Genomic DNA, 26,571 nt, shown 5'->3' on the forward strand with positions numbered 1-26,571 from the left:
GACCTAGGAGGCTCAGCACGCATGTCCTATGTAGCGGCTTGAGACTACTGTTCATACTCTGATTTGTTGACTTCCAGTGGTTATTGGGTTAGACCCGTTTTTGAGGATTAAGAGTTCTGGGTAAAGCTTTTTTTTTTATCTAACTCGGATGACTGGAGTCTCTTCGTATAACCTTCAGCTGAGATGTGCCACCCCAACCCTTACACTGACATATTATGTGTGTGTGTGCGCGGAGTGGATGTATGGCAAGTGTAATTGCAAGGCTCCTTGTGTACTATGAGTGTGGTGGGTGTCACCCTAGGGACTGGGGGCACACGGGTTGGGTTCATCTTCATAGTTCTAGGACAAGAGACTGAATCTCAGTCTTTCAGACACGGCCTCGTGTCACTTGCCCGTGTGCAGTGCTGCTCAGAGTTGTGGCTGTCACACAGCAGAGACCTCCAGCGGCAGGAGTCACTGAAATCGCCCTGCAGGGCCGCATATAAGTGCCACCCTTTCACGCTGGTGCCAGTTTCTTTATCTTTCTCCTTCAGCTTCCCCAGACACTTGGCAAGAACTTTTAGCAAGATTTGAGAGGCGGACCTATTGGTCACCTGCATTGAGCCATTGTTCAAAAAGCCATTAAAAAAACTGCAGTTGTAATTATACTCCGTGACCTGCTCTCACCCTGACTGCTGGCTATGGCAGCAGGCATTGTGACTTCAGGACTCAACTGCAGCAATTAACCCATTCCCCATAAGTAAATGTTCGCATAGATCGGACCGGCTTAAGCGCTGGTTGGCGGCGCCCCATGCCATAATCATTTGTGGCTCCCCTGCACACCCTGTCCGCCTCCTCAGATTCTCTCACTACCACCGGGCAAAAGTGCCCTATATCAGTCTCCAATCTTATGCTGTTGCTAATCACAGCTCTCCCCCCGCCCGCCCCCAAACCCCGGGTCGGCGCCACCTCCACGGCCGCACCATTGGCACTGCCCTGTATGGAGGGTTGATGGCTACAGCTGTAGTCGATAGAGCTTAGCAGGGCACAGACCACCGCCCCGGGTGGGTGTGGGCACATTATGCATTGGTTACAGCCCGCAGCGCGTGCAGAACCCTCGGACGCCTGTGTGTGTTTGGTGTGATGAGACGCGCTGGAGTCCTGCTGAAGGCTGAGCGCGCGGAGCGTGGCAGCGCCTGACCATTTATGGCAGCGCGGCAGTGTAATTGCATTCTCTTTGTGTCATCATACTTAGAGACATTCTTCGGCCTCTCTTTCAGAACACGATGTTAATATTTCAAACACAGTGGTAAATGGACTGACACCAAGCAGCAATGGACAAGAGAAAGGTAGGAGGACCACTTCACTACTTGATTTTGTGCGCAGCGGTTAGAAGTACCATTTGTATAGTACTGTAGTCTTTACAATGTAATGTGTGACTCTTTAAGTAATCCACCGTACGTACCTGTTGCTGTTCCTGCCCGCAGCATTCGGGACGGTTATTCTTGAGGACCGGGGATGTTTGGCGACATTTTATTATTGTCTTAGTGCGTCTTCTGCGTCCTTGTCAGGAGCTACAGTGTTTCGATGCTTTGCATAGAAGAGTGCAGTGCGTGGTGTCAGTGTGCTCTCCCGTGAAGCAGTCCTCTGCACCCGGTACACATCTTGAGACATTGGGGTGTTTTGGGGATCTGAAGAAGCAGTCTCCTTCACGATCCCTCTGATTTCTCCTCCACTCACACCCTCCCCTCATTGCTCTCTCCAGCACTTCCAGTCACTCCTCCCCTGTGCCTTCACTCCTCTAACTGACTCGAAGCCCACCCCTGGGGATGTGAGACTCGCCCGGGTGTGGAAGTGGCATTAACCGGCCCATCCCTGCTCTCCACGGAAACGAGCTCCTGAAGTCTCCACAGCTCCATTCGGGCCTGGCTGGAAGAGGCTTCAACAATCATGTAAATAACATAATGAGAGAACTTCTATTAGCAGATGTTTTGTATTTTTACAGTCTCTGTTTGTTCTGATAACATTTATTTGGATTCACAGAGCTTTAACTCTTTATGCTGAAGATTTTACGAGATATTTCAACTTGCTGACACAGTTATGTACATTGACAATCCCCACTCATTCAGAAGAACAACTACATCAATGTATGACACATTAAATCATGTTGCCCCCCCCCCCCCGCTGTTTGTTAAAACAGGTTTGTGTTTTATATAATGCACTTCTGCCTTTTTCAATGCGCTGTAAGCAACGGATGGTTAAAAAATAAAAAAGAGCGCATGTGCTCTCCTCGGCCCTCAGCGATCTATCCCCCAGATGCATCAAGAACCCATTTTGCTAGTCCTTAATAGCGAAAAATAACGATTCGCTGTTAAGGAATAGCAAAATGCAATGCATGAAGAAATCACAAAAAAAATAGCGATTTCTTAAAATTCCTTAATTGCGACTCGCAAATTGCGAGCCTAGAGGCCCATAGGAATGAATGGAAAGACATTCTCAATTTGAGAATCGCAATTAGCGAACCGCAAATTGAGAATGCGATTTCAAGGGTGCAGGGGTGTCCAAAGGACACCCTGTTGCACCCCTGAAATTAATCTGTGCACATATGTTGCGCACACACATGCCCTTAGGGCATGTGTGTGCGCAACATGAAACTTTTAAAAATGCACTTTAGTGCATTTTTCAAAGTTTTTGCAAATTACCATGAAGTTCAACTTCATGGTAATTTGCGAACCCTATTAGCGAAATCGCTATTTTTTAAACTTTAATGCATTGCATTTAAGGAATCTCAATTTGAGATTCCTTAAATGCAAGTAATCGCAATTTTGCGATTTCTTAATTTGCGATTTTTGCATTTGGGATAATGCATCCCAAATGCAAAAATACCGGTCGCAAAGGGGCAGATTCTGAGAATCTGCCCCTTTGCGAGCGGATTTGACCTTGATGCATCTATACCTATGTCTCTGATTGATTATATATTAACATCTAATTTTTATATAGCTCTGCATTCCACACCTCTTCCTTCTCCAGATGTTAATAAAATTAAAGTCAGTACATCTCGCACCCCCACCCCTGCTCCGCCTGGTAATCTCTCCATAGCGCCACGCATGTGACCCTCTGATCCTCAGTGGCCCATTGTATACGGCGCTGCACACCACACTTCTGTATTCGCATAGTGCAGTAAGTAAAAGCTGCTACTAAAAAGAGACCCCAGAACTTCACATCCCTACCCTGGGCACACCCATGCGAGGATGCATCTCCCCTACAGGGGCGCGGCCTACAGTCTGAGGATCTCGGCTGTATCGCAAACAGGTGCAATGTTATAAAAAGATGCAGCTCCAAAGTTGAATGCAGACCAAAGGCTGAAGTATCACCCCAGAAGTGGTTGCAGAAAGAGGTCTTGGTGGTGGGAGGATGAGGGGTTGTATGGAATTTGGCCTTAGGGTGCGGCATTTGGAATTGAGGTATGAGGGAGGGATTCTCTTCACACACGTACACCAGTACCCTAGCCTGTAATGTTGAGGTGACTTCCTACAGAAACTGCTGGAAAGGTACAACCTTTACAGTACTGCTACAGCAGACTGGCGAGTTATTTCAGACTTCGGTCTTCGACTGTTGGGGTATCTGCGTGCCCAGTGCTGACAGTTACCATTATGACCTGGTGCCCCCCTACACACCTCAGTTACTCAGGTGCAGCATATACCACACTGGAGTCAGCAAGCGAGCCACTCTCTAAATTCCCAACTGGAAAGAAGCAGTGACACCACCAGCACTGGGCTCATAAAATTTAACAGCATCTAGTATCAGGAATGAGTGTGACAGGATCAGAGTTTACATCAGGGTTTTCCAAAATCGGTCCTGGCGGGCCGGGTGCATGCCAGATTTCTAGCATATCTCCATTTAAATAAATGTAGTTATCTTGGCATGGATCCGGCCCTGCAGGACCGACTTTGGAGAATCCTTGTTTACATGAACCAGGGTGTATAACCCATTGTGGCAGTGTCAGCACCACCATAATCAGATAGCACAGCAACAGTGGCTGCACTACTTCCATCTGTAGAGTGCACTTGTGATAGGAGTGGTAATACCTGCTCAAGGCCCACAGAAACAGTTACACAACACAAAATACATGGATGGAAAGCTTGAATTATTCCCTGACACTGGTAGTTTCTCTGGTCTTTGTAGCCTGCCATTGTTTTAGCTTGTCTGTTGTATTGTACAAAGGGACCAAACATATGCAGATCAGTCTTGGCCCTGCCCACAAAGATATGGTCCAACTCATACAGCCATGCCCCCTGAATCGACACAGAGGCAACCCAATAACAGTTCCAGCCTTGTTTGTGCATCATCACTGAGGTGCAGCTTGAACCCTATGCCACAGTGATCTTTGGGACATGTCTTTGCATTCACCGTGTCTCTCTAAGAAAGCAAAAAAGTCATCAGTGAAATGCTTGTTTTAACCTTGTCAGCACTCATCAGTTAGGCGCAGTGAGCTGGTAGACACATTTATTTGCCCTGAAGGTGTCTCACTAAGAAAAAGGGATAGGTGATAGGTAGGATGCGTGAAATACTCTGGCACTTACTGCGAGTGACATTCCAATCCATGGATTGTTTTGCTCATTGTCTCACTACATACAGGGAAGAATGACATGAAAAGCAGTCTCGTTCCTGCTCCAGGAAGATCATAAAATGCACTGTGGAAACAGTCCTGTGTGTGAATTGTTCCTTTAGAAGCAGACGTAGTTGTTGAACTCTTTGCCCAGTATCCTGAGCAGATATTGTTTGTTCTACTTCGAAGGGCATTTGCAGGTCTAGGTCAATTGGTGAAGAGAATGTCTTGATGTATGTTTTAAAAGATCCATATTTACATTGAAAATTGTGATGGGTGCAGCTATCGAGTCCTTGGGAACCCGGGTAAACTGTAGGCTACAGACTATCTTAAGTATGCATTTATACAAATTGGTGTCAACTCAAGTGTAACTTGGTAACCAGTGTCAGTTCAAGTGTAACTTGGTAGCCAGCTCAGAAATGTGTGGAAGGTGAAAGTGCAAGAGAGGTTTACTTTGTAGGTCTGATGGTCTATGGTGTCAACGTTGCAAAAGGACTAGGATAGGAGACTGGGATCTCCATCATTCTTTTCTTAGAGTCTTGCCAATTACGTGCATTTTGGCTGTTTCAGTATCATTGGGAGAGTAAAACTTGGACTTGTAAGCCTTAAGCAGCAGATGGACCCTCAAGGACATTCCGGTAGGGGTGGGAGGTGGGTGACGTAGTAGATATAGAAGAGTTTGGCAAAGCCATATAAGATTGTTTATGTAGGAGGAGTTGGCTGTATTTTGTGACTTGGGGCAGCTACCAGTGCAGAGAGATGAGTTTATAATGTTGAAGACGGGAATGGAAACATCAGAAGAGAAGGTTTTGTGATGGATGTTGATAGGATACCATTTTGTCTATTGTCATTTTAAGCATGTGGATTATATTTACTAGTGATGCAGTGATGAGGGATTGTAAAGAGTGACAGTTGTGAATGTCTCATTTTGTTTGCGAGGTACTGGTAGATGTCGGTGAACTGTGGTAATGAATGAAAGGATATGTTTGGAGTAGAAAATGCTTGATACAGCGCTTGACAACTTTGAAGAGATCCTTACTCTTGTTAGCTTCCAGGAGGTTTTCATGCAGCAGTCAGATTTGGATTTGATAGCGGTGTCATAGCATATTTTGTAGTTGCCTAAGTAGTATGAAGTTATAATAATGGTATGCCTGTCTGAAGGCTAAGGCTGGAGTCAGAAGGACGTTTTTCTGATAAGGAGCACAGTTGGATGTTGATAGAGGTAAGTTGTGTGTAGCTACCCGTTTCTGGTATTGGACATTGAATGAGTGCTTATGGTGTATTAATAGGGACGTTATTTATTGATCAGGAGGAGACGTGGTCGTTTGGACTGGTCTTTGCATGCTTGTTCTGAACGGAATGGTACTGTGGTCAATTTAGCCTATGGGGAGTGTCTGGATATTAAAGTGAGGGTAGGATGAAAATGGCAAGGTTCAGTATTTACCTGTGAATGGTGGTTGAAGATGTATTTGATGTAAGAGGACAATAAAGGTAGGAAGAAATTTATGGAGCTATGGATGAGGTTATTGTGTAGAGAAGCGTTTCTTTCAGGGCTGGGGTAGTGAGTTTTTGGATAGAAGGGTGGGTAGGCACAGCTGTAGTTAGCAGGAGACATATGGTGACTGAGGGCCTGATGTACCATTCCTCTTCACAAACCAGGGATGTGGAATGTGCACACTTACTGGTTTGTAAATGGGAATGCAATTTGCGATGCAATCTATATGCTAATTGGTCACATTGCAAACTGTCCATTTGGAAGGGGGTCACAAAATGACTTGAATAATGGATAATAATTAGGTATGTCGCAATTTCTGACTCCATATGGAAGGACGATGGAGACTTCCCAGCGACAAGAGGGCTCTATTCCTGCATTAACTTTCCCAAGTTGTGATTGAGACCACATCAGCGGGAGCACTGCCTGCTTCTCAGATGTGCACTCATACAATTCCCAAAGGGGACAAGCCGTCGGCACGATTCCCAAAGAGGAAGCATTCCCACATAGACAGCTTCCCCTTTGCGAATCAGTTACCTCTCAAACTTGGGGGGTTGGTAATTATCAATGGTTTTCAATCACAAATCATTGATACACCATCTCCCACAATTGCAAATATGATGGGGATGCCCCTTGCAGCCTTCTCTCATTTTAAATTCTGAAAAGGTAATAAAAGCCGTCTTATAAATAGACAGATTTTTCCTAATCATATAAACAGTCTGCACATTGTGAGAAGTCCTAATGCTGTCTCAAATGTCCCTGTATTTTGTGAGTCACAGGGTTTGCGACGGTCAAAGAGCTTCGTCCTTCTGACCTTGACTTGGATTTTATTGCGAAGGGGTTCTGGCCCCTATGGCTCCCCTCAGGAGTCACCTAAATTTCCTTTAGCTTGTTTAGCCTTTTACCTTGATTCCTGGGTTGATGAAGGCAGCCTCTTTAAAACAACTGAAGCACAGCAAGACACTCTCAGAGCGGGATTGTAAATAGGCAACGTTTGGTCAAATAATGCTACACATGAGCATCGATACAATATATTTAGCATATCACCGATCTCGCATATTTAAACGTTATCCCATTGAATTAAACAAAAACTGGTCATGTCACTTGAAATGCCCAGTAATGCGGTAGAACAACAAAGGAGCGTGTGTACAAAACACTGCCCATCACAATGAGGGATGCACTGTGAATAGATTGCCACTCATGTGCAGACCAAGAGCACACACAAGACAAGTGTTACTTAGGGGCACATTCATGAATATTGCTTTTTGCGACTCCTTAATTGCGAAAAATAAGGAATCGCAATTAAGGAATTGCAAACTGCAATGCATCAAGAAATCGCTAAAAAAATAGCGATTTCTTAAAATTCCTTAATTGCGATTCTCTAATTGAGAATCGCAATTAAGGAATACCTCCCCATATATTCCTATGGGCCTAGAGGCCCATAGGAATGAATAGGAAGACATTCTCAATTTGCGATTCTCCATTAGAGAATCGCAAATTGAGAATGTAATTTCAAGGGTGCAGGGGTGTCCAAAGGACACCCTGTTGCACCCCTGAAATCTGCCTATAAGTACATCTTGCACACACACATGCCCCAAGGGCATGTGTGTTTGTAAAATGGAACTTTGAAAAATGCACTTTAGTGCATTTTTCAAAGTTTTCGCAAATTACCATGAAGGTCAACTTCATGGTAATTTGCTTCCCTTATTAGCGAAATCGCTAATTTTTAAAGTTTGATGCATTGCATTTAAGGAATCTCAATTTGAGATTCCTTAAATGCATTCGCAATTTAAGATATCGCAATTTTGCGATTTCTTAAATTCCGAAAAGTACAAAAATGATGATGCATCCCAAAAGTTGAAATTGCATTTGGAAAAAATGGCAGAATTTTGCGATTCGCACCATTTGTGAATGCAATTTACAATGATGCATGTGCCCCGTAAGAAAGTGCAAAGAGCGCTGATTGGCTGAACGTCCAGTGGTTGTGGCAGCAGACCCCAGTGCCTGGAGTCCTAACTAGTAAAACAAGGCTGCTTCCTGAAAGAAAGTTTGCCATCTATTTTTAAGAATGACATCACCCCTCCGGGCTGCTTTGTACATGAAATTTCCTGTGATTGTCATTTCTCGTTTCCCAACAGGATTGCTCGCTAGTTTCATGTTCCTGCATGTGTTTTTCTCCATCATGCACATCTACGTGTTTCTGTTTACAGCAGCTGAAGCCCGGCTCGCAGCGCGCTCTGTTTCTGCTGTTAAAATAATCCCCGTGAAGAGGGTGAAAAATTCTCCCGACCTTGTGCCGTTTACAGGTATCTTTTTTCAATCACTCTGGCTGCTCCTAAACACGCTGCTTCCTCCTCGCCTTGGCATTTAACCGCCTCGTCTCCATCATGTCTGGCCAGACTCTTGGACTCATTCAGCCCTAATGATTAAACCGTGATTTTATTTGCTTATTGTTTGCTGAGGCTAAAACAATTAGTGGGCTTTTTCCATGTGAACATCATCTTGAGTGGAACCTTGGTTGGCTTCTAATTTTTAGACTAATTTATGATTATTTAATATCATTTTATATTTGCCTGCAGCAGCTATGTGCAATCTTTATTGAGAGATTGGATGGTTGATGCAGGAGTACTACCTACAGTGTTGAAATAATACAATGCGATTTTTCTTTGCATGCACATACTCTAACCCTAATCTGATAATATATCTGAAATATTATTCTAGCCACTTAGATGATGCTCCGCATCTGTGGGTAAAATTGTGGTGTTGTGTTAGTTATTTGTAATGCGGTCGTTGCTCAGTGATTAGAAGACAGTGTCTCAAAGAAAAGTACTAAAATCACACGTTTATTGCTATGTAATGCCCACAGAAGCAAGGCATGAGTGTGCCCAAGTTACATTATGAGACTTATATATAACACCCTTTACGACATCCTTCTTAGGTTTTGCCTACAGACATCTTTTAGCTGTCAGTTGTCAAAAAACCTCTTGTGGACCATATCAAAAATCTTACAGTGGTAGAAGAGCCAACCCACTGCTTACCCCCAGTTGGTTTTATTGTCACGCTCATTTGCCTGCTTCCTATTCGATGGCTTTTCATCTTCTTGTTTTTGTCTGTCCTCTGGATCATAGCTTCTTCATACTCCTTTTCGCCGGATGACTTGTATCCTTTCACTGCACACATTCAGGGAACTACTTCTTTCTTCTTCTTTAAGCACGCCATGAGAGTGTGTGCGTTTTCTTGCTGCCGCCCTCGTGTGCTGCTCCTCCTTAAAATACCTGCCCTTGCGCTCCATGTTGCTCCCTCCTCCCTAGCTTCAGTTCGTCCATTGCTCCCCCATTTGTTCTTTGTGTGTTGCTTCTCCCACCCCATGCGATGTGTTGCTTCTCCTGCTACACAGTGGCTTTTGCTTCCCTCACCTCAGCATTTCTTTTTTCATTTCTTCCCCCACCCCGGCCTAAAGCTTGTCCATTGCTCTCTCTGTCCATCCTTGTTGCTTCACCCTCCACTTGGTACCCCTACTTCTAATTTGCCTGAGTTTTCTGTATACTTCATTGAATCTACCCTGTACCAACTGACTGGAAAAAAAAATCTTGTGGAAGTTTGCCTTTTTTCAGACTCCTAAGTCTATAGATGCCTAACATATCTGGATCCGCACAGGTGTTCTGGTGTTCACCTTGATACAATTCATGATTTCTTGTCAAATTATTTCCCTGCATGTTTTGTTATTCTCAGTCCAATTTCTTTCGAAGAATTAGACCCAGAACTATGATTGTGTTTATTTATGTTCATGTGAATGTATTGCACACTGCAGTGCTGAATTGCTTTCTAGGTACAGAAACATAAGATAATATCCTTTATGACCCAATTAGTGTACATTGAACTGTAGGTATAGTTGTTACAGCTGGGCTGGTAACAAAAATGGTGAGCTGAAACAGCAATGAAAATGAAATGGCATGACAGACGAATGGTCTTGCTGACTTACACTGAACAGTTCCTAGACCATATGAGCTCCTGCCAATGTTGCAGTTTCAGACCTGCCAACTCACCCAGTGCCACCGTGTGTCACATAATTCCGGCTCTTTTCACACAGTCACACAGTAAAGAACCAAAATCACACAGTGACAGGCGAGGCGAGCTGGAAACCACTGGAAAGAGTGGATTTCCAGCTTCTCTATGGTGGCTGTAAGCAGCCGATGTCCATTAAGAGGTGTGAAAACACACCAGGACAACGGAAGTAGCTCCAACAACCTTTGTTTAGGTCTCGGCTAGCATAGGCTGCGCGCATGCGCAGTCTCACTGGCGAGATTTGATGTTTTAGAGTACGTTTCACTAGCGGGGGTTAAGCCACGCCCCTCTTTTCCATTGGCTGGCATCACCGTTTAGGGTAAACGGTGGCCAGCCATTGGAAAAGAGCGTCCTCTGACGTACACTTTTCTCTTTGTAGTCCGTCCCACTTGGACAGACTTCCCTGACTTACTGCTGGCGTAAAAGGTTTGTTATCTTCTTTATGGGGCTAAACAGATGGCCCCATAAAGAAGATAATAAACCTTTTACGCCAGCAGGCCGAGGCCATCCAAGTGGGACGGCCGAAAAAGGGAAAAGTCGGCGTCATGTTTTTCAAGCCTGCCGTGTTTGCCTCTTCCAAGTCGCTGGAGCCTGAGTGTGTGGGCTGCTGTCTGAGGGAGAGGCGGAGGCGGGCTATGGAGAAGTTTTGCAATGGTTGCCCATTTGGGACTACACAGAAAATTCTAGGTATGAATTCATCAAATGGGCACATGTTTATGCAGAGACAAACTCAGAGTTCATGCCATGCAGCGTGCTGTGTGTGTGTTTGTTTTCAAGAAAGCAGCACTTTTCCGCTTATGCGCGCACCTCTTTCCTGTTTTGGCTCGAACCCTTGGTACATCCGTCTTTGCATAAAAACTGCTTGTGTCCAATGATCCACCTCAGTGCCCCGGAGCATTCCTAAGCAAGCTTTGTCCTGGATAGTACATAGCATAAATGCACTAAAATTTCCACATTTGGTCTGGTTATTAGCTTGACGGTTGCCCCGCTGCCTGCGGCGGTGATGTGTCCGGGGGAGGATACTACCAGCTTCCGTGAGTGGAGCTCCGTGCCTTCGGCGTGGAGAACTTACAGCCGCCTCGGGTATAAGTGCTGAGAGCTGGCATCCATTGTATTGCTGAAAGTGGGTGAACATCGTGATGCTTGGTCCTCGTGATTATTGGGAAGTATCCTAAACATCTCCAAGCCGGGGATGACGCGGTCGCTGAAGAACTTGCGTCACAGGTGTGGGGCTTTTACGCCAAAGGGTTGTCCGTCTCTGCTGTTCTGTTTGCCCAAGACATGTAAATAAACACGTTTTTGGTTCAATAGTATGTAAATCCCTCATGCCAGGATATTCAATTTGACTTTTAGCGTGCTGTATGTTTATCAGTGTTAGGACTCACCAGAATATAACAAAGCATCAAAGCACACACATGCTGTAATTGTATTTCCATGACGCTTACTACCACTGACCACAAGTTGAAATGTAATGGAAGAAACAGAGCCAAAGCTTGTTTTTTGCACTGGATGCTAAAGACCGCACAATTTAATTTGCATAAGCACACACACATTCGGAAGCTCTGATTTCTTTACAGCCAACGCGTTGTATTTATCACTGGATTCTAACGAGAACACGATTTAATACGTCTGTATAATGTCCCATTTAAAGATTCAGGAGGATGGCATGTGAAATCTTGCATAGTTTAATTCTGTTTAAAAAAAATGATTTTGTTTGAAAAACAAAGCTGTAATTCGAGGGCTTTCCCGTGTCTGTTTGAAGCGGTTACTCCGGTGAATGTCTTGAAACGTTGTGTTTCTTGGCGGAATTATGGAAAGGCATACATACTTCTACAACATTTATCTTAATCTGGCTATTTAAATAAAATGCGTCCTAAGACTGTTTACACAGAAGTCCTAAACCATAAAACTACTATGTACTGTTAACATACAGTGGAATGCAATGCTCCCTGGTGTGTAATAAATCATAAGGGATCAACACATTTATAACTGCACGAAGAACCATTGTTAAAGTTGCTGATAACAATGCGGTCGGAGCCCGTCCCCCTCGGGGTTTGTTTCCTCCGCCCCCAACTTCCTACCCAGCCTGCTCCCTGCTCACAAGCAATTAACAAGTAACCCGCTCTAACCTGAGACATCTGCCTAATGCAGCGTAGGGTGTCCCGGCTGAGGCTGGGTCCGGCCGGCCCGGGACACAAAGGCACTAAAAGGTTTAACAGCAGCCTTTCCCGCGAGGGGAGAGCCGAGCAGCTCTTCACACCCATCCACTTCCGAGAGCCGGCTTCTTCTTCCTGGGTGGACTTGAGCGAGGAGGGGGGTGCTGCGCCCGTCAGCAGGGGGCGCTCCATCCAAGACCTGCGGGTAACAAAGAAACACAGGCATTTGACAGTCTCAGCACCACCCCAGACTTCACCAATTGGAGCTTGAAGTCCTTCCCCAACGGAAGCAGCAGCAGAGGTCACGCCCCGCTCACAAGCCTGGCTTTAAAGAGAAATTTCCCACGCCCCCCCCCCCCACTCCCCGCGCTCCAGCGGTGGCACCACAGTGGTAAAGCAAGACTGGCCCTTTGGGGAGGACATGGGCAGGGCACCCCACTATCCTTAGCCCTCGTGACAACGAACGAGTGTTCCCCCTAAAGTAAAAACACATTCTTTGGAAGAGAGCCCTTTCAAATCCAACTTTTGCCACAGATTGCCACGTGTGTTCCTTTGTGGCACACCTCATAGGCGTGGTTTTGTGGCAATATTTCTATTTCATGGGCACTCAGTGCATGGGCCCTTGTGGTTTAAAGGTATTCTAATGACCTCTACTGCTGCCATTGTTGTTCCTAGGAAGCAGAACCATTGAGTCTTACACGTCAATTACAACAGAGTCCTAATGTGTAAAATGTCATCATCGCCCCAGAACTCGCGTCGGATAGAAACAGAATCGCATTAAGAAAGACAGTATTTTGACAGCTGGAGGGCGATCGGCACTAAGTTCCAGAGGTGAACATAAATTGCAACTGTCCCTGGCACCCTTGCTTCCATGTTTACCTCTTTGCCCCGTGACAAGCATGCTTATAAACTTTCCAATCAATGTACGTCGTGAAAACAGTTTTGAAGTGTTGGGATCTCTGCAGGCTTGAACTAATTATTTATTTTAATTTTATTTATGCGTTTTTATATAGCGCGGACTTTACCCGAAGGCGTCAGAGCGCTTCACAATAGGAACAAAAAATTACAAATGAACAAAATTACAATAGCAGATGATAAGTTACAAGAGGTAAAAGTGATAATTATGAGCAAACAAAATACACGAGGTAGCAAACAGTGCAATACAGGAGGAAAGAGTGACAAGTGTGCAGCTTACAAGAGAAAACAAAGTACAATTAGAGGTATAATACTGCAATATATGCTAGACACAGAGGCACAAGAACAAACGTTACGTAGGCAAAGGTGGCACTTGTGCAAGTATCAACAGCAAACAAAATGTGAGAGGTAGCAAACAGTGTGTTACAAGAGAAAAGTGACGTGTGCAAGTTACAAAAGGGTAACATACACAGGTACAAGGATAAAACTGCAATAAATGGTAAACACTCAAACTAACAGAACACACTGGGAAGGCACTTCCATAGTCATGGAGAATAGAGTTTTCAGTGATGGGAGGTCTTCCTTCAGATAATAGAGAGGGAATGAATTACTTTAGGAGGTGTCTTTGGAGGAGGAGAACTTTGAGGTCCGTTTTGAAGACCTGGGAGGAGGTGGTGGTCCGGAGCTGAGGCGGAAGTGAGTTCCATATTCTCACCGCGTTGCCTGGAAAGAATTGGGCCATCGTTCTGACCGTCTTGAAAGTGGGAGGTTCAAGCAATAGATTTTCCGCATTACGTGAAGGTCTAGAGCCTCCAGAGAGTTTCAGCTTGTTCGCCAGGTAGCGAGGAGAGGAGGAGTGCAAGGCTTTGTGGGTAATACAGGCAGTCTTGTAGATAGCTCTAGCCTCGATGGGAAGCCAGCGGAGGGTGGATAACATCGGTGTGATGTGGTCGCTTCTTTTGGCCCCATAAATGAAACGAGCTGCTGAATGGAGAACAGATCTAAGGGGGGACAAGTGGGATTTGGGGAGGCCAGTAAGAAGAGAATTGCAGTAGTCCAGTCTGGAGAGGACCAGCGATTGCACCAGGGTTTTAAGGTCCTGCTCCGGGAAAAAGCGACGAATTTCCCAATGAAGGCGCAATTGGTATCGAGCAGACTTTGCAATGGAATTGATGTGGGAGATTAGATTGAGTTTTTTGTCGAGTATGACACGAAGAGATTTTGCGCTGTCGACAATGATGGGTTTACTGTTAAGTAGATTCATCTGCTCCATCCATGATTGAACCGGGGGAGGAGAGAGTGTGGCGCCGCGGCCAGGGCGACTGACGCTGGAATCTGGGGATCATGGTTCGATCCCCGGCTCCGGCGGCAGGTTTGCCCAGCACCATGTGACTCTGGGCAATAGCTCGCTTAATCTTCCCGACGGCCCCCAGCGCCTAGAGACCCTTACGGGTGATTGTGCGCTTTACAAATGTGGATTATTAGTGAGGAGGAGGAATTCAGTTTTGGCGGGATTCAGAATCAGTTGATGAGTTGACATCCAGTTTTGAATGGAGTCGAGAGTAGAGCTTAGGAAGGAGAGATCGTGAGTGGAGGCAACCTTGATGTAGATTTGAGTGTCGTCTGCATAAAGATGATAGTGGATCCCAGATTTACTTAGGAGATTTCCCAGTGGTTCTAAATAGAGATTGAACAAAGTGGGTGCAAGTATAGAGCCTTGCGGAACACCTTGACCTACCGCCACAAGAGATGAAAGACTGTTCTCTATTTTGATCATTTGGGATCTATCTGAGAGGAAGGAGGCAAACCATCTAAGCACAGTGCCCTCCAAGCCCATTCTCTGTTGAAGAGTGTTGAGGAGGGTGTTGTGATTGACAGTGTCAAAGGCTGCAGAAAGGTCAAGGAGAGTTAGAAGACAGGACCCCCCCGAATCGAGAATCCTCAGCGCGTCATCAACCACTTGCAGTAGGGCTGTTTCAGTGCTGCAGTTTTGGATGAAGCCGGACTGACAATTGTCAAGAAGATCATTGTCCTTGATATGACGAGAGAGTTGTTTCGCTACACATCTTTCTGTGATCTTCGCAAGAAAGGGTAGATTAGTGATGGGGCGGAAGTTGTTGAGGTCTTTCGCATCAGCAGTGGGTTTTTTAAGCAGAGGGGTGACCTGCCCAGTTTTGAAGGAGACAGGAAGGGAGCCTTGACAAAGGGAGAGGTTGACCAGAGTGGTTCAATAGGAAAGGGAATGGGTGTAGAAGTCAATGGCAATGGCACTGGGGATGGGGTCAAGAGAATGGTTGGAGGGCTTTGTTTCGCGGATGCACTTGAGGAGGTCATCTTCAGAGATGGGGTCGAAGTTCTGCCAAATGGCTGAGGATTTGCGCTCCTCTGGAGGGGTAGGATGAGCGACCTGATCCACAAGTGATTTCACTTTTTCACCGAAGAATATAGCGAAATCCGCTGCTTGCTTTGTAGAGTCCTCCAACTTGGAGGTTGGGGGGGGGCAGTTAGGAATCTTGATGAGATCGAATAGTTTTTTGGGTCTATTTTTGGCTGAGTCAAGAAGGGTTTTGAAGTGCGATGCTTTCCCAAGGAAGATGTGCTTGTGGTACTTAGATCTTGCTGAACGAAGCGTGGCCAAATTATCTGTGGAGGGCACTTGCCTCCATGGTTTCTCCAGGAGTCTTAGTTCCTTCCTTTCTTCATGGAGGGATTTGTTGAACCAAGGAGCTGAGGGAGTGGGCCTTATCTTTGTGCTTTTGAGTGGAGCGACGTTATCGATTTCGGCTGCAAGGACTGTGAGGCATTGGGAGGTGAGTTCGTCAACATCTAGGTTCGGGTCTAGCCTTGGAAGTGATAACAAAGCTGATTCACAGAGGGGTCCGACATCAATATTTTTCGCATCACGGAACCAGGAGGTAGCCCTCTTAGGTTGACCAAGGGTTAAAGAGTGTGATAGGTGAAGAGAGAATGGGATGAGGAGGTGGTCGGACCAGTCTACTTGAATGGGGGTAGTGATAGAGAGCATGCCTGCTTTAGAAATAACAAGGTCCAGGATTGAGCCCTTAGAGTGTGTTGATACTGTGCAGTGTTGGATAAGATCGTTTGCAGAGAGGAAGGTGGCCAGCGAGTTCGCCGAAGAGTCATGCGGTACGCCCCAGTGGAGATTGAAGTCACCCACGAAGGTCTGATTGCCACTTTGCGAATATTGGTCGCTGATGAAGTCAGTGAGTTCCTCCATAAATGAAGGGCCACTACCAGGCGGGCGATAAATGACATGGAATCTGAGGGGTGGGCGGTGGTGCAATTGAAGCTCAAGAGAAAGGCATTAAAAGGTGTGGAAGGAGCTGATAGGAGAAGCCTTAAGTTGAAGGGAGTTTCTAAAGATGACTGCAACACTTCCCCCAATGTTGTCAGTTCTGTCGTTCCTAAATATAGAATAGCCTGTGGATAATAGGAGATCAAATATAGAGTGAGAGGTATCTTTGAACCAGGTCTCTGTGAGGAAGAGCATGTCAATATTGTGAAAGGTGATGATATCGGAGATTTCAAGTTTGTGTTTTACTGCAGATCTGCAGTTGTGGAGCAGACAGCGCAGCTCTGTCAAGACTGTTTTGGTGACGGGGGCACTTGGGCTCTGAAGGGTGATCGGGATATTGTACTTATGCGAGGGTGCTCGGGAGGGTTTAGGTGGATGCCTGGTTCTGACTGAGGAGATTGTCGGAATAGTGTAGATAGTAGGGTTACTAGGGGATGCAGGTTGAAGAAGGGTGGCGTTCAAGGGCTTGTGTGAGTTAACGAAGTTTGTGGACGACAGGTTGAGCTTGGTTGTATTGGGGTGAGTGGTCGGGATGCATCTCGTTGGACGTTGGGAAGGGGTAGATGTGCATGGAGAGGTGGAAATCTTGGAGCTTAAAAGTGAAATGGAAGCTGGAGGAGATGGAGGAGATAAGAGAGCCTAGCTTATTTTCCAGAGAGATTAAGGCAGAGAACGGAAGGTTGGGTGGCTCGATGGAAACAGGAGGGGGTGGAATTGGTGGTGAAAAGCAGGGAGAGGTGGGGGGACAGGAGGTGGGTTGGGGTATGGGGTTCAAGAGTGGGGAGAGGTGGAGGTTGATAGCAGGAGTTGGTGAATCGGAGGTGAAGGGAGAGTTGTCTTTGTTGGTGTTGCAATAGGGAGAGGAATTCAGGACATATTTAGGGGGAGATGGGTGCGGAACAAGGCGGTAAGGTGGAAGGGGAGAGGAGGACTGTGTAGAGTCATGGGAATGTAGGAGGTTTGGGAGGACAAGAGGCGAGGTGGTTGTAGAGGTCCTGTCAGCTAGGAGAGGTGGCTGTGAGGGAACGGGCATCTGGTAGAGTGAGGGGGGTTGAGAGAAAGGGAAGTTGAGGAAAGGAAGTGGTTCTGCTGGGCCCGAGGGAGGGAAATGGAAAGGGTTCCAAGGGGGAAAGGGAGTAGCACAGTATTGCTGGAGGAGTGGGAGGGAGGAGAGAGATGCAGTGGAACTGTGGAGAAATCAGGGTAAATAATGAGGGGAGGAGGGGGTAGAAAAGAGGGGGGGAGGGAGGAGTAAGGGGAGCGTAGGGAAAGTTAACTGGTGGAGAAGGTTGGAGGAGAGGTGGACTAAAAAGGGGAGTGACAGGAAGGAATATGGGGGCGGAGAAAAGATTGGAGTACCGGGATTGTGCAGAATGGACGAGGAGCGTATTCGCTGGAGGTAAGGCTGAAGTGATGTGGGGAGGGGTATACTCTGAGGGGGGAGGAATAGGAGAGGAGGTCATAGGGGAGGGGGAGGGAAGAGGGCCGACCTGTGCTTCTTGAGAGTGCAGCCAATTGGAGTGTAGGGGGGTCAGGGGAGGAGAGAGGGAGTAAAGGGTGGAGCTAGAAGGAGAGTCAGGGGGAAACCCGGTCGCAGAGGAGGGGAGTAGGGAGGGGAAGAGGTGGTCAAAGAGCGAGAGACAGGTGTCTTTGTCTTGGATCATGACAGTACCGTTGTTATAGAGTGAGATAGTGAGGTGGCCCTTGAAACACGCAGAGGGGGACATTTTTAGTTGTTTCCCAAGAGGGATAGAGGAGGAGGAAGTGACGTTAAGGGAATTGTATAAGCTGGTGGACCAAGAGGGGGTGTCGTGAGTGAAGAAAATTAAGTCGTTTTTGAGCCTCCCAAAGCGACCATTGTAAAATTGATCAACAAAGAGGGAATCCGGGAAACGTTCAATAGTGTTGTGCTTCAAACATTTTATTGCAGCTTTCGTTTGGTTGGGAGGATAATTGTTTTTGTAGCAATTACTTCCAGCATTGACTCGAGTGGTGGTCATGATGGGAAAGTGAGGCGGAGGAGGGTAGGGGGGATATGAGAAGGGTGTCACTAGGAGAGCGGTGGTGAGGAGAAATAAAAGGGCAAAGAGGGGGCACATATTCCAGACGCTGGGTGAAGATATCAGAACTAATGTGCCGTCCGGGAAGTGAGGTGGGTATTTGTTGGGCCCTTCATCTAGGAATACATGATGCCACCTGGCACTAGATAACATTTACAAGGGAATAGTTTACATATGATAAGACCAACTGGACCACTGTCAAAACCATCACAAAGCAAATATAGTTGAAGTAGAACAGAATATAAACGAACACCCAGTGACCACTGGTGAACACTGTACTTAACACCAGCCTGTTAACAGAACCACATTCGGCACCAACTGCATTGTACGCCCATGATCTCTACAGAGTACTATTGGACCCTAAGCTCCTGAGAATCACTAACGTTAGGGTGGAGCAAAATCTGACTAGCAAAATCTAAATATGCACAACAACCTCGTCATCTTAAGACCACCTGTAGAGGTATTCAGAATAGTGTGTACCACATATACGTACAAGGGCCTGGTGCCCTACAAACCTCGTAGTCTCACTGGCCAACTGGCCCTGAATCCATAGTGTCAATGTTGCTGCCATTGCAGCGGGAGTCCTAACTCAATCAGAACTGTCCCCACGGATAAAGTTGCCTATATGGTGCAGCTGGCACTACTAGCCGCGCATCTGTAAAAAGGCCTAAACGATGCAGCTGGCACTACTAAGCTGACTCTAATGCTATTGAATACAAATTGTCAGAGGCCCTGCAATCCACGTTTTCTTTGGATATTCCTTGTGCTTTGGTTTAAAGTGCTCACTTTTTATTTAGAATTGTTAACTCGTGTTTTCAGAGGCAGTGCATTTAGTGTTCTTCAAGTAAAATAAAGTATCCGTCTGAATATATTTTTTAGAGAATATTTATTTCTTATACCAGCACAAAACTCTGTAATCAAACAATGTATAAACTCTTGTAGTATGTGGAATAAACTTGTCCAGGCACAAGTGTAAACTTTGAAGGCTGAATGCTTGAAGTTCAAATATGCTTTTAACAGAGAGTCAGCGAATTACGAATAGCATATTAGAAGTAATTCTGGGTTTACATGTACTTGTTTTCTCTATGTAGGCTACAGCAGCCTACATGGATTAAATGGCCCGGGTGGGGCACGCTCCAATGCACCTCACCAATTACAACGCTGCCATTGCAGCGTTGTGATTGGTGGAGCCTGGAGGGGAGGAAGGGAGGGAGGCTGCCTTTGCTGATGACAAGAGCTGCAGGCAGTGAAAACGCAGGACGGCGGGAACGGGAGCCGGGACCCATCCAGAAGCGGGACGGTAAGTTTTATGTAATTTAAAAAAAAATGTAATTAACCGCTCCCGCCTCCCCCCAGCCCCCCACGACAACCCCATTCCCACCCCCCCACCCGCCCATCAAACCGGCCGCGACTGGTGTGCTGTCAGTTCTGGCGGTAACTGCCTTACTTTGCTTCCGGCCGAACTATCACTGCCTCTTCGTGTCTGTGCCTTTTGTATGTCCCTGTGACATTCATGCCAGCTTTTTGCCGGGCCTCTCTAGTTTTAGCCTCTCATTGCCTGTTGAGGTTTGCTTCTAATTGTAACGTAAGTTGTGCTATGTTTCTCTAGCGTCCCCCGATTTAGGTAAGTGTTTTTTTTTTTGCAGAGTACAGAAATTAAGGGGTGCAATATTTACCGCTAATTTCGATTCAGATTCTTCGAATTGGGTACTAAAACATCACTAAGACTGATAATTCCCTTTTCTGATGAGCACGAACAGCACATATTTGCTATTTCTCCCACCGTTTGCACCAGGTTTTTACCTGTTGTAAATCGTGGTACAAACACTAGCAATTTGTGCCCCATTTGAGGTCCTTTTTGCAGCCTGATTGTAATCGGACCTTTGGAAGCCTGGAGATTACTTAGATGTGTCTTCCTGTAGTGTACTGAGGCTTCGTATTAGTCTAAATGAAACCGGCATCTATGTGTAGTGTATAAGTGCTCCATATAAATGGAGGAGCTCTCTACCTAAAGACGTAGATTGCAGAAGGTTCCCTACTTGTTGTTTTGTATTATTTATGCAGCATTTAAACTTTGCAAGGACATAGTTGTTGTTACCACAAGTCTCCATGGCATGTATGCGTTAACCGCGAGCCAGGAGATCTTTGCCACACTACTTTCACAGGTCACTAGCCGCCACTGATATATACACATCAACTACTCAGTGTGTAAGTTATTCTTCATTTTTGGGGGTTGAGGAATTTGTTCGGGTTAACAGAGTTCATTTTGTGATAGTCTTACTTCATTATTTTCTCAATTATACAATTCAACACTGTCTGTGCGAAGTTTTTCCTCACTTGTGTCAACTTAACACCCCCCAAACACAGCACTAAGCAGCTGCGAGGTAACCAATCAGATTTTTTAGATTGGCAGAACAAGTGTGGGAGTATGTATGAGGCAAATACAGCCAAGGGCGCAGGACTGCATAATTTCAGTGGAGATATATATATGTGTGTGTGTGTGTGTGTGTGTGTGTATATATATATATATATATATATTCACTGAAATAAACCATAGGTTTTAGGAATGTTATAGTTAGCTGGACATTTCACTCATACAAAACCATTGAATTTCCTCCGTTATAGTTAGTTGTACTAACTGTAACTCTCGCGCCTGCAATCCACTGGTGATGATGTCACATATTACATCATTCATGACATGGTCAGTGACATCACTGATGACATCACTGATGACATCTCAAATGACATCTTTACGATAGAATCTTAAAGATAGAATCTTCTGTGTATTATTTGACATACAAGGCTCCTACCTTTGTACAGCAGAAGTCATAAACCGTTTATGATTAAATATCTGTATATGATACATAATAAAATGGAGTCGAGCACACGTTCCCGTACCCACTTCAACTATCTATCTGTGTCTGTGTATTTATTGTGTTTGTAAAATGCAGCTCCTCCGCCCTACCAGATTATATTGTGCTATAATATAGCGTATGCAACCATCTTACCTGTGACAGTAAGTGGTGGCTATTCCTCCTTTTTTAAAATTTATTTTTAGCATATTTATATAGCGCAAAATCAACCCAAAACTGATACATTTTCAGGCACGCGTACATTACGCCATTACTCTACAATAACAGGTTGTGGACACAACTCCGAGGCTCGAACACTGATTTCCAGCATCAAGTTCTACAGTGTATCTGAATAACCACATACGTATATATAAGCTGCCCTTCATGTGCCCAAAACTGCAACTTAAACCTTTCACAGCCCTGTATTACTACAGCTACAATACTCCACTGAATGTACAACAAACATTCATAATCGCAGAAATGCGTCATGTCCACCATCTTTTATGTGTGCAACTATGAACGAATATAGAGTCAGTAATACCCCGTACCTTCCATGTTGGCCAAGTTGTGGGACTTTACAGATATAATGACACATTTCTTTTTAAGACCCGGGTGACGTCAGCACTACAAAAAGGACACCCGAATCACTTGATTTCTCATATAGCTCACGACGGGACCACGCCCATAGCTCCGGAATCATGGTTCAGAGCCTCGCGCAGCACTGGCATACGTCAGGCCAGCCCACTCCAGTTACGCTTCCAGGAAAACATAACAACGAAACATTGCCCAGATTTGATTGTAGTGATTTCTTAGTTCCAGGTCTAGTTGTCAGAACGGCACACACACACTCCCTCATGGCTGGTATACACCCACACCACACCCATCCAGCACCTGCGTCGCAACACACGTGACCCTACCAATAAAAAAGACGGGCGCACGTGCTCTACGCCATTTTAAAGTTGCTCCCATCCCAAGCTCTGTGATGGCCCGTCCTAGTGATTCAAACACTTGTAGGCCCGAACCACCGAGTAGGGGGGCCCACCACTATGTGTGTGGCCTCTTTGGTCACTGAGTTAGTGGTAGCAGAAGCACTGAGCGGGTGAGGAACCAGCGATGATGATGGGAGCACAAGTATGTCGTTAGCCATACCGATATCAAGACTCTGCACCATATATGAGACTTCTTAGTGGCAGATCGGGACTACATGATGCTGAAGGTGTCCTATCCACGAAAAGGTGAGTAGTGAGGCCTGGGTGCGCATCGGAGGGTGTTGAAGGGCTGTAGCAGACTGGATACAAAAAAGCGACGCAGCGATTTTGACAAACGCAGTCCTATATAGTGTACCAAATGACATGTACATTTTTTTTCCAATAGCAGGATCGTTTTTATAATCGCTCAAATGTCCGGAATATAAACTATACAAATAGTTCTTTTAAATGTGAGAGGGAACGTGTGTGAAAGTCCGATGTTATTCAACTCCACATTAAGATAGTAACAATTACCAAACATAACATCTTTCTTTTACTATCTTTTAGATGTAGAGGTTCAGGGTGCATTATGTCCCAGCACGTGGTGAAAAACACACTGGTGACAGAAAGTTGAGCTGCAAATACTCTTGTGTGGCAGTATCTGCATGTTTATGTGAATCTTTGTATATTGGTTACCTGCTGGTTGAGTACATTTCAGTATGTTTTTGAGTTTTTGGTATAGTTGCTTTCTGGCTGTTCAAGCCTGTTTGTATGCTTTAATTTTAGAGTCCTGTGAGGGTCTTTGAATTTGTGTTCAGGATAATGGCTCTGCATGCACTTATTCTGGGTATGGGTGCCCTATGGTCGTGTTAATTTACACATGTGTGCATCTCAAGGTTATCTTGAATCCTAGAATGCAGAGGTCCAGCAGAGATGTTCATTGGATGTACCAGATTCGAACAGGCCTTTCCTTTGCAGAAGGTTTCACATTTTCCCTTTGTGGTGGGATCTGCCCTTTTATAGTGTGTTGGCAAATCCCGCAATTTATTCGGGACTCGTTAGTTGCAAAGCTTGTTTTCACACTCTACCATCATCCTCTTGGTGCCTCAGTTTAGTGGTCATACTTTGTAAACAACAACTTTGCAACTGATTCTTTAGTGTCCTTGGAAAATGACCCTCTCTGAAGGGCAACCTCAAACCTTTTGCCTTCCTCATTGGAATTCCTTAAAACACTTTTAAGCTGTAATTCCTGATCAAAAAGGAGGAGCTGCATCATGGTTTATATCTTTGGACTCATAATGATAAATCCTCTTTACTGGTAAAGTTGGATTTAACATTACTATTTTAGAAATGCCACTTTTAGAAAGTGCAAAAAGAACAATTGATGGACAGAATGCAGAACAATGTCATACATTCACCCCAGTACAGAGATCTGGGCCTGAATCCAATCTTTTTTGCTCACCATGCCATTCCAGTTTGAACCCAGCCATATGCAAATCAGTCTTGACTCTGTGCTCGATGGGAAAAGTCCAGCCCAAACTGCCAGGCCAGGTCCTCCCTGGACTGGAAACAAGCATCCTAGGACCATTTCGGGATTTCACCCCTCATCAGCCAGGATAGCTTGACTCCAGTGGCATGGAGAGCACGGGACCCACATCTGGGCATACCCATCCCACTCGGGGTGACAAATGTAAAAAGAACAGTTGATGGACAGAATGCAGAACAATGTCATACATTCATCCCAGTACAGAGATCTGGGCCTGAATCCATTGTTGTTTTGCTCACCATGCAATTCCAGTTTGAACCCAGCCATATGCAAATCTGTCAGACCAGCCCAAACTACCTGGCCAGGTCCTCACTGGACTGGAAACCAGCATCCTAGGACTGGTTTCAATTGTTTCTTTTGCTTATCTCGCCCTAAGTGTTGCCCAGACATGGGTCTCGTGCTCACTCCGCCACTGGATTTAAGCTAGCCTGGCTGATTAAGGGTGATGCTCAGGATGCTTGTTACCGGTCCAGGGACGACCTGGCTTGGCAGTTCGTGCTGGGCTGTTCCCACAATGAGCAGGGTCAAGACTGATTTCCATATGGCTGGGTCTAAACTGGGGTGGTGTGGGAAGCAAAAGAATGATGGATTAAACCCAGATCCTTGTAACTGGGGGTGAATGTTTGCATTGTCCAGCATTCCCTCCATCAATTGTTTCTTTTGCTTATGTGGCCCTAAGTGGGAAGGGTATGCCCAGACGTGGGTCCCTTACTCAATACACCACTGGATTCAAGCTAGCCTGGCTGATGAAGGGTGATACCCTGAAACAGGTCCCAGGATGCTGGTTTCCGGTCCAGGGAGGACCTGGCCTGGCAGTTCGTGCTGGACTGTTCCCACAAGGACCAGGGTCAAGACTGATTTGCATATGGCTGGGTCCAAACTGAGGTGGTGTGGTGAGCAAAAGTATGATGGATTAAACCTAGATCCTTGTGACTGGTGTAGCTCTCCATGGGCAGGAAGAGGGGGCAACTGATGCTTACATCTGAAAAGAAGTGTAACGTTTCCCACTCAAAGGGCTGATTACCCTCTACTGATAGTCTGGAGCCAGGGCTGGGAAGAAAGAGCCTTTGTGCACTTCAAAGACCCTTCTTTGAAGTCACCTCCATTTCAAAGGCACAACTGGGTATAAGGACTTGGGCTCTGACCCTACCAAGACAGTACACTACTGGACCTGTGAAGAACTCTGCCAGGAGTGAAGAGCGCTGTGATCCAAGGACTGTGTAGTGTGTGCAACCACAGAACCAACGAAAGAACTGCAGTTACTTCCAGACTTTTTATGGAAACTAAAAAAACACACTAATTGCAATACTAGCCACGTTGTGTATATGATCACATGCCCTTGTGACATGCGATACATTGGGATGACCTGCCGAAAAGCCAAACTGAGACTCTGTGAACACAGAAGTAATGTGAACTGCAAGAAAAGCACGACAAAGATGTCATCACATTACAAAGAGAAACAACATACAGCCAATGACCTGCACTGGGTAATCCTAGAAAGCCTAGACACAGTAGATAGAAACGCTACAAAAATACTCTTCGAAAAGGAACAACGCTGGGTCCATAGGCTCAAAACAGATACCCGGGGCCTTAACGATTCTGTTCCCTGGTTGTCCCTCAATAGATGAAAAACAATCCAAGCCCCTCTTGATCACAGTACCTCAAGTAGAGAACACATGTGACCTGCCAATCCTTTCGCACCACATAGTCGTAATCCTTGGCAGTTTTCCATAAAAGCATCAACCTAAGTGCCTTCACATACGACCTGGAAACTCTCATGCCAACTTATGAAATTCCCTTGATATACATCCTGGGTCACTAACCCTGCGAAATGCGGCTGCATTTAGCAACAACCCATCTTTAACAAAAACTTACTAAAAGTCGGATTTACTTTCATTCAACGTCCCCAGAGTCAAAATGACAAATGTACCAATATTTCTAAGAGAAAGTAATGGCAATTGTAGCTATCCCTCCAAAAGTCATATGACAAATGAATGACTAATTGTAAAGATAGTAATTAACCATCGAAGTAGATCTAACATGAAATACTTCTGCAAAAATAGACGTATCCAATAATCTTTTTCACAATCGTTCTGAACAACCCAATAATTCAATTGGCTTAATTTATGTAATTTACTTTATTTATCATAGCCTATCGTGAAAAATGGGCACGTAATAATTAAAAATAATGAAGTGCGGAAAGTAACTCTTCCATCTCTAGTACCACAATGTTGAAACGCACCCGGAACCACACCGCCCTGTAGTTCCGGGTGATGACAGGCAGAGCCAGCACATGCGGCTAAGACCGAGCAAGAAGGCACTCAGGTAACGCGGAGAGCACATCGCACGGAGCACGAGAACAAAACCGCAAGTACAAATTGCGCCCTGTAACTACTTGTCTTTAATACCCCTCTAGCGATACCTCTCTCGATCAGCCTTAAATCCCCGATGAAGTATTTCTTCATACATAACAAGGTATGCACGAGGAATAAGGGCGCACAAAGCGCATTGGGCACTATCCGAGTCACGCACAACGCACTCCGCAAATAATGATCCACGGACAATTTCTGAACAAAAAAAGAGCATGTTTATAATTCTTTTATTAGCGTGTAA

The 26,571-nt window shown here is 45.5% G+C and overlaps 1 protein-coding gene across 41 annotated transcripts in view; it reads left to right on the plus strand.

Annotated features, from left to right (window-relative positions):
• Positions 1-26,571, plus strand: part of SORBS1 (sorbin and SH3 domain containing 1) — a 1,860,906-nt gene that overhangs the window by 1,202,013 nt on the left and 632,322 nt on the right. For 37 of the 41 annotated variants that reach the window (XM_078643144.1, XM_078643143.1, XM_078643171.1 and 34 more), the window contains 2 exons: positions 1,260-1,328; positions 8,291-8,386. In XM_078643144.1, coding sequence (XP_078499270.1) covers positions 1,260-1,328; positions 8,291-8,386 — 165 coding nt within the window. The remainder of the gene's footprint in view (positions 1-1,259; positions 1,329-8,290; positions 8,387-26,571) is intronic. The other 4 variants (XM_078643174.1, XM_078643154.1, XM_078643162.1 and 1 more) reach the window with 1 other exon arrangement.

Source organism: Lissotriton helveticus, chromosome 5_1 (genome assembly GCF_964261635.1).
Source record: "Lissotriton helveticus chromosome 5_1, aLisHel1.1, whole genome shotgun sequence".
Classification (NCBI taxonomy): Eukaryota; Metazoa; Chordata; class Amphibia; order Caudata; family Salamandridae; genus Lissotriton; species Lissotriton helveticus.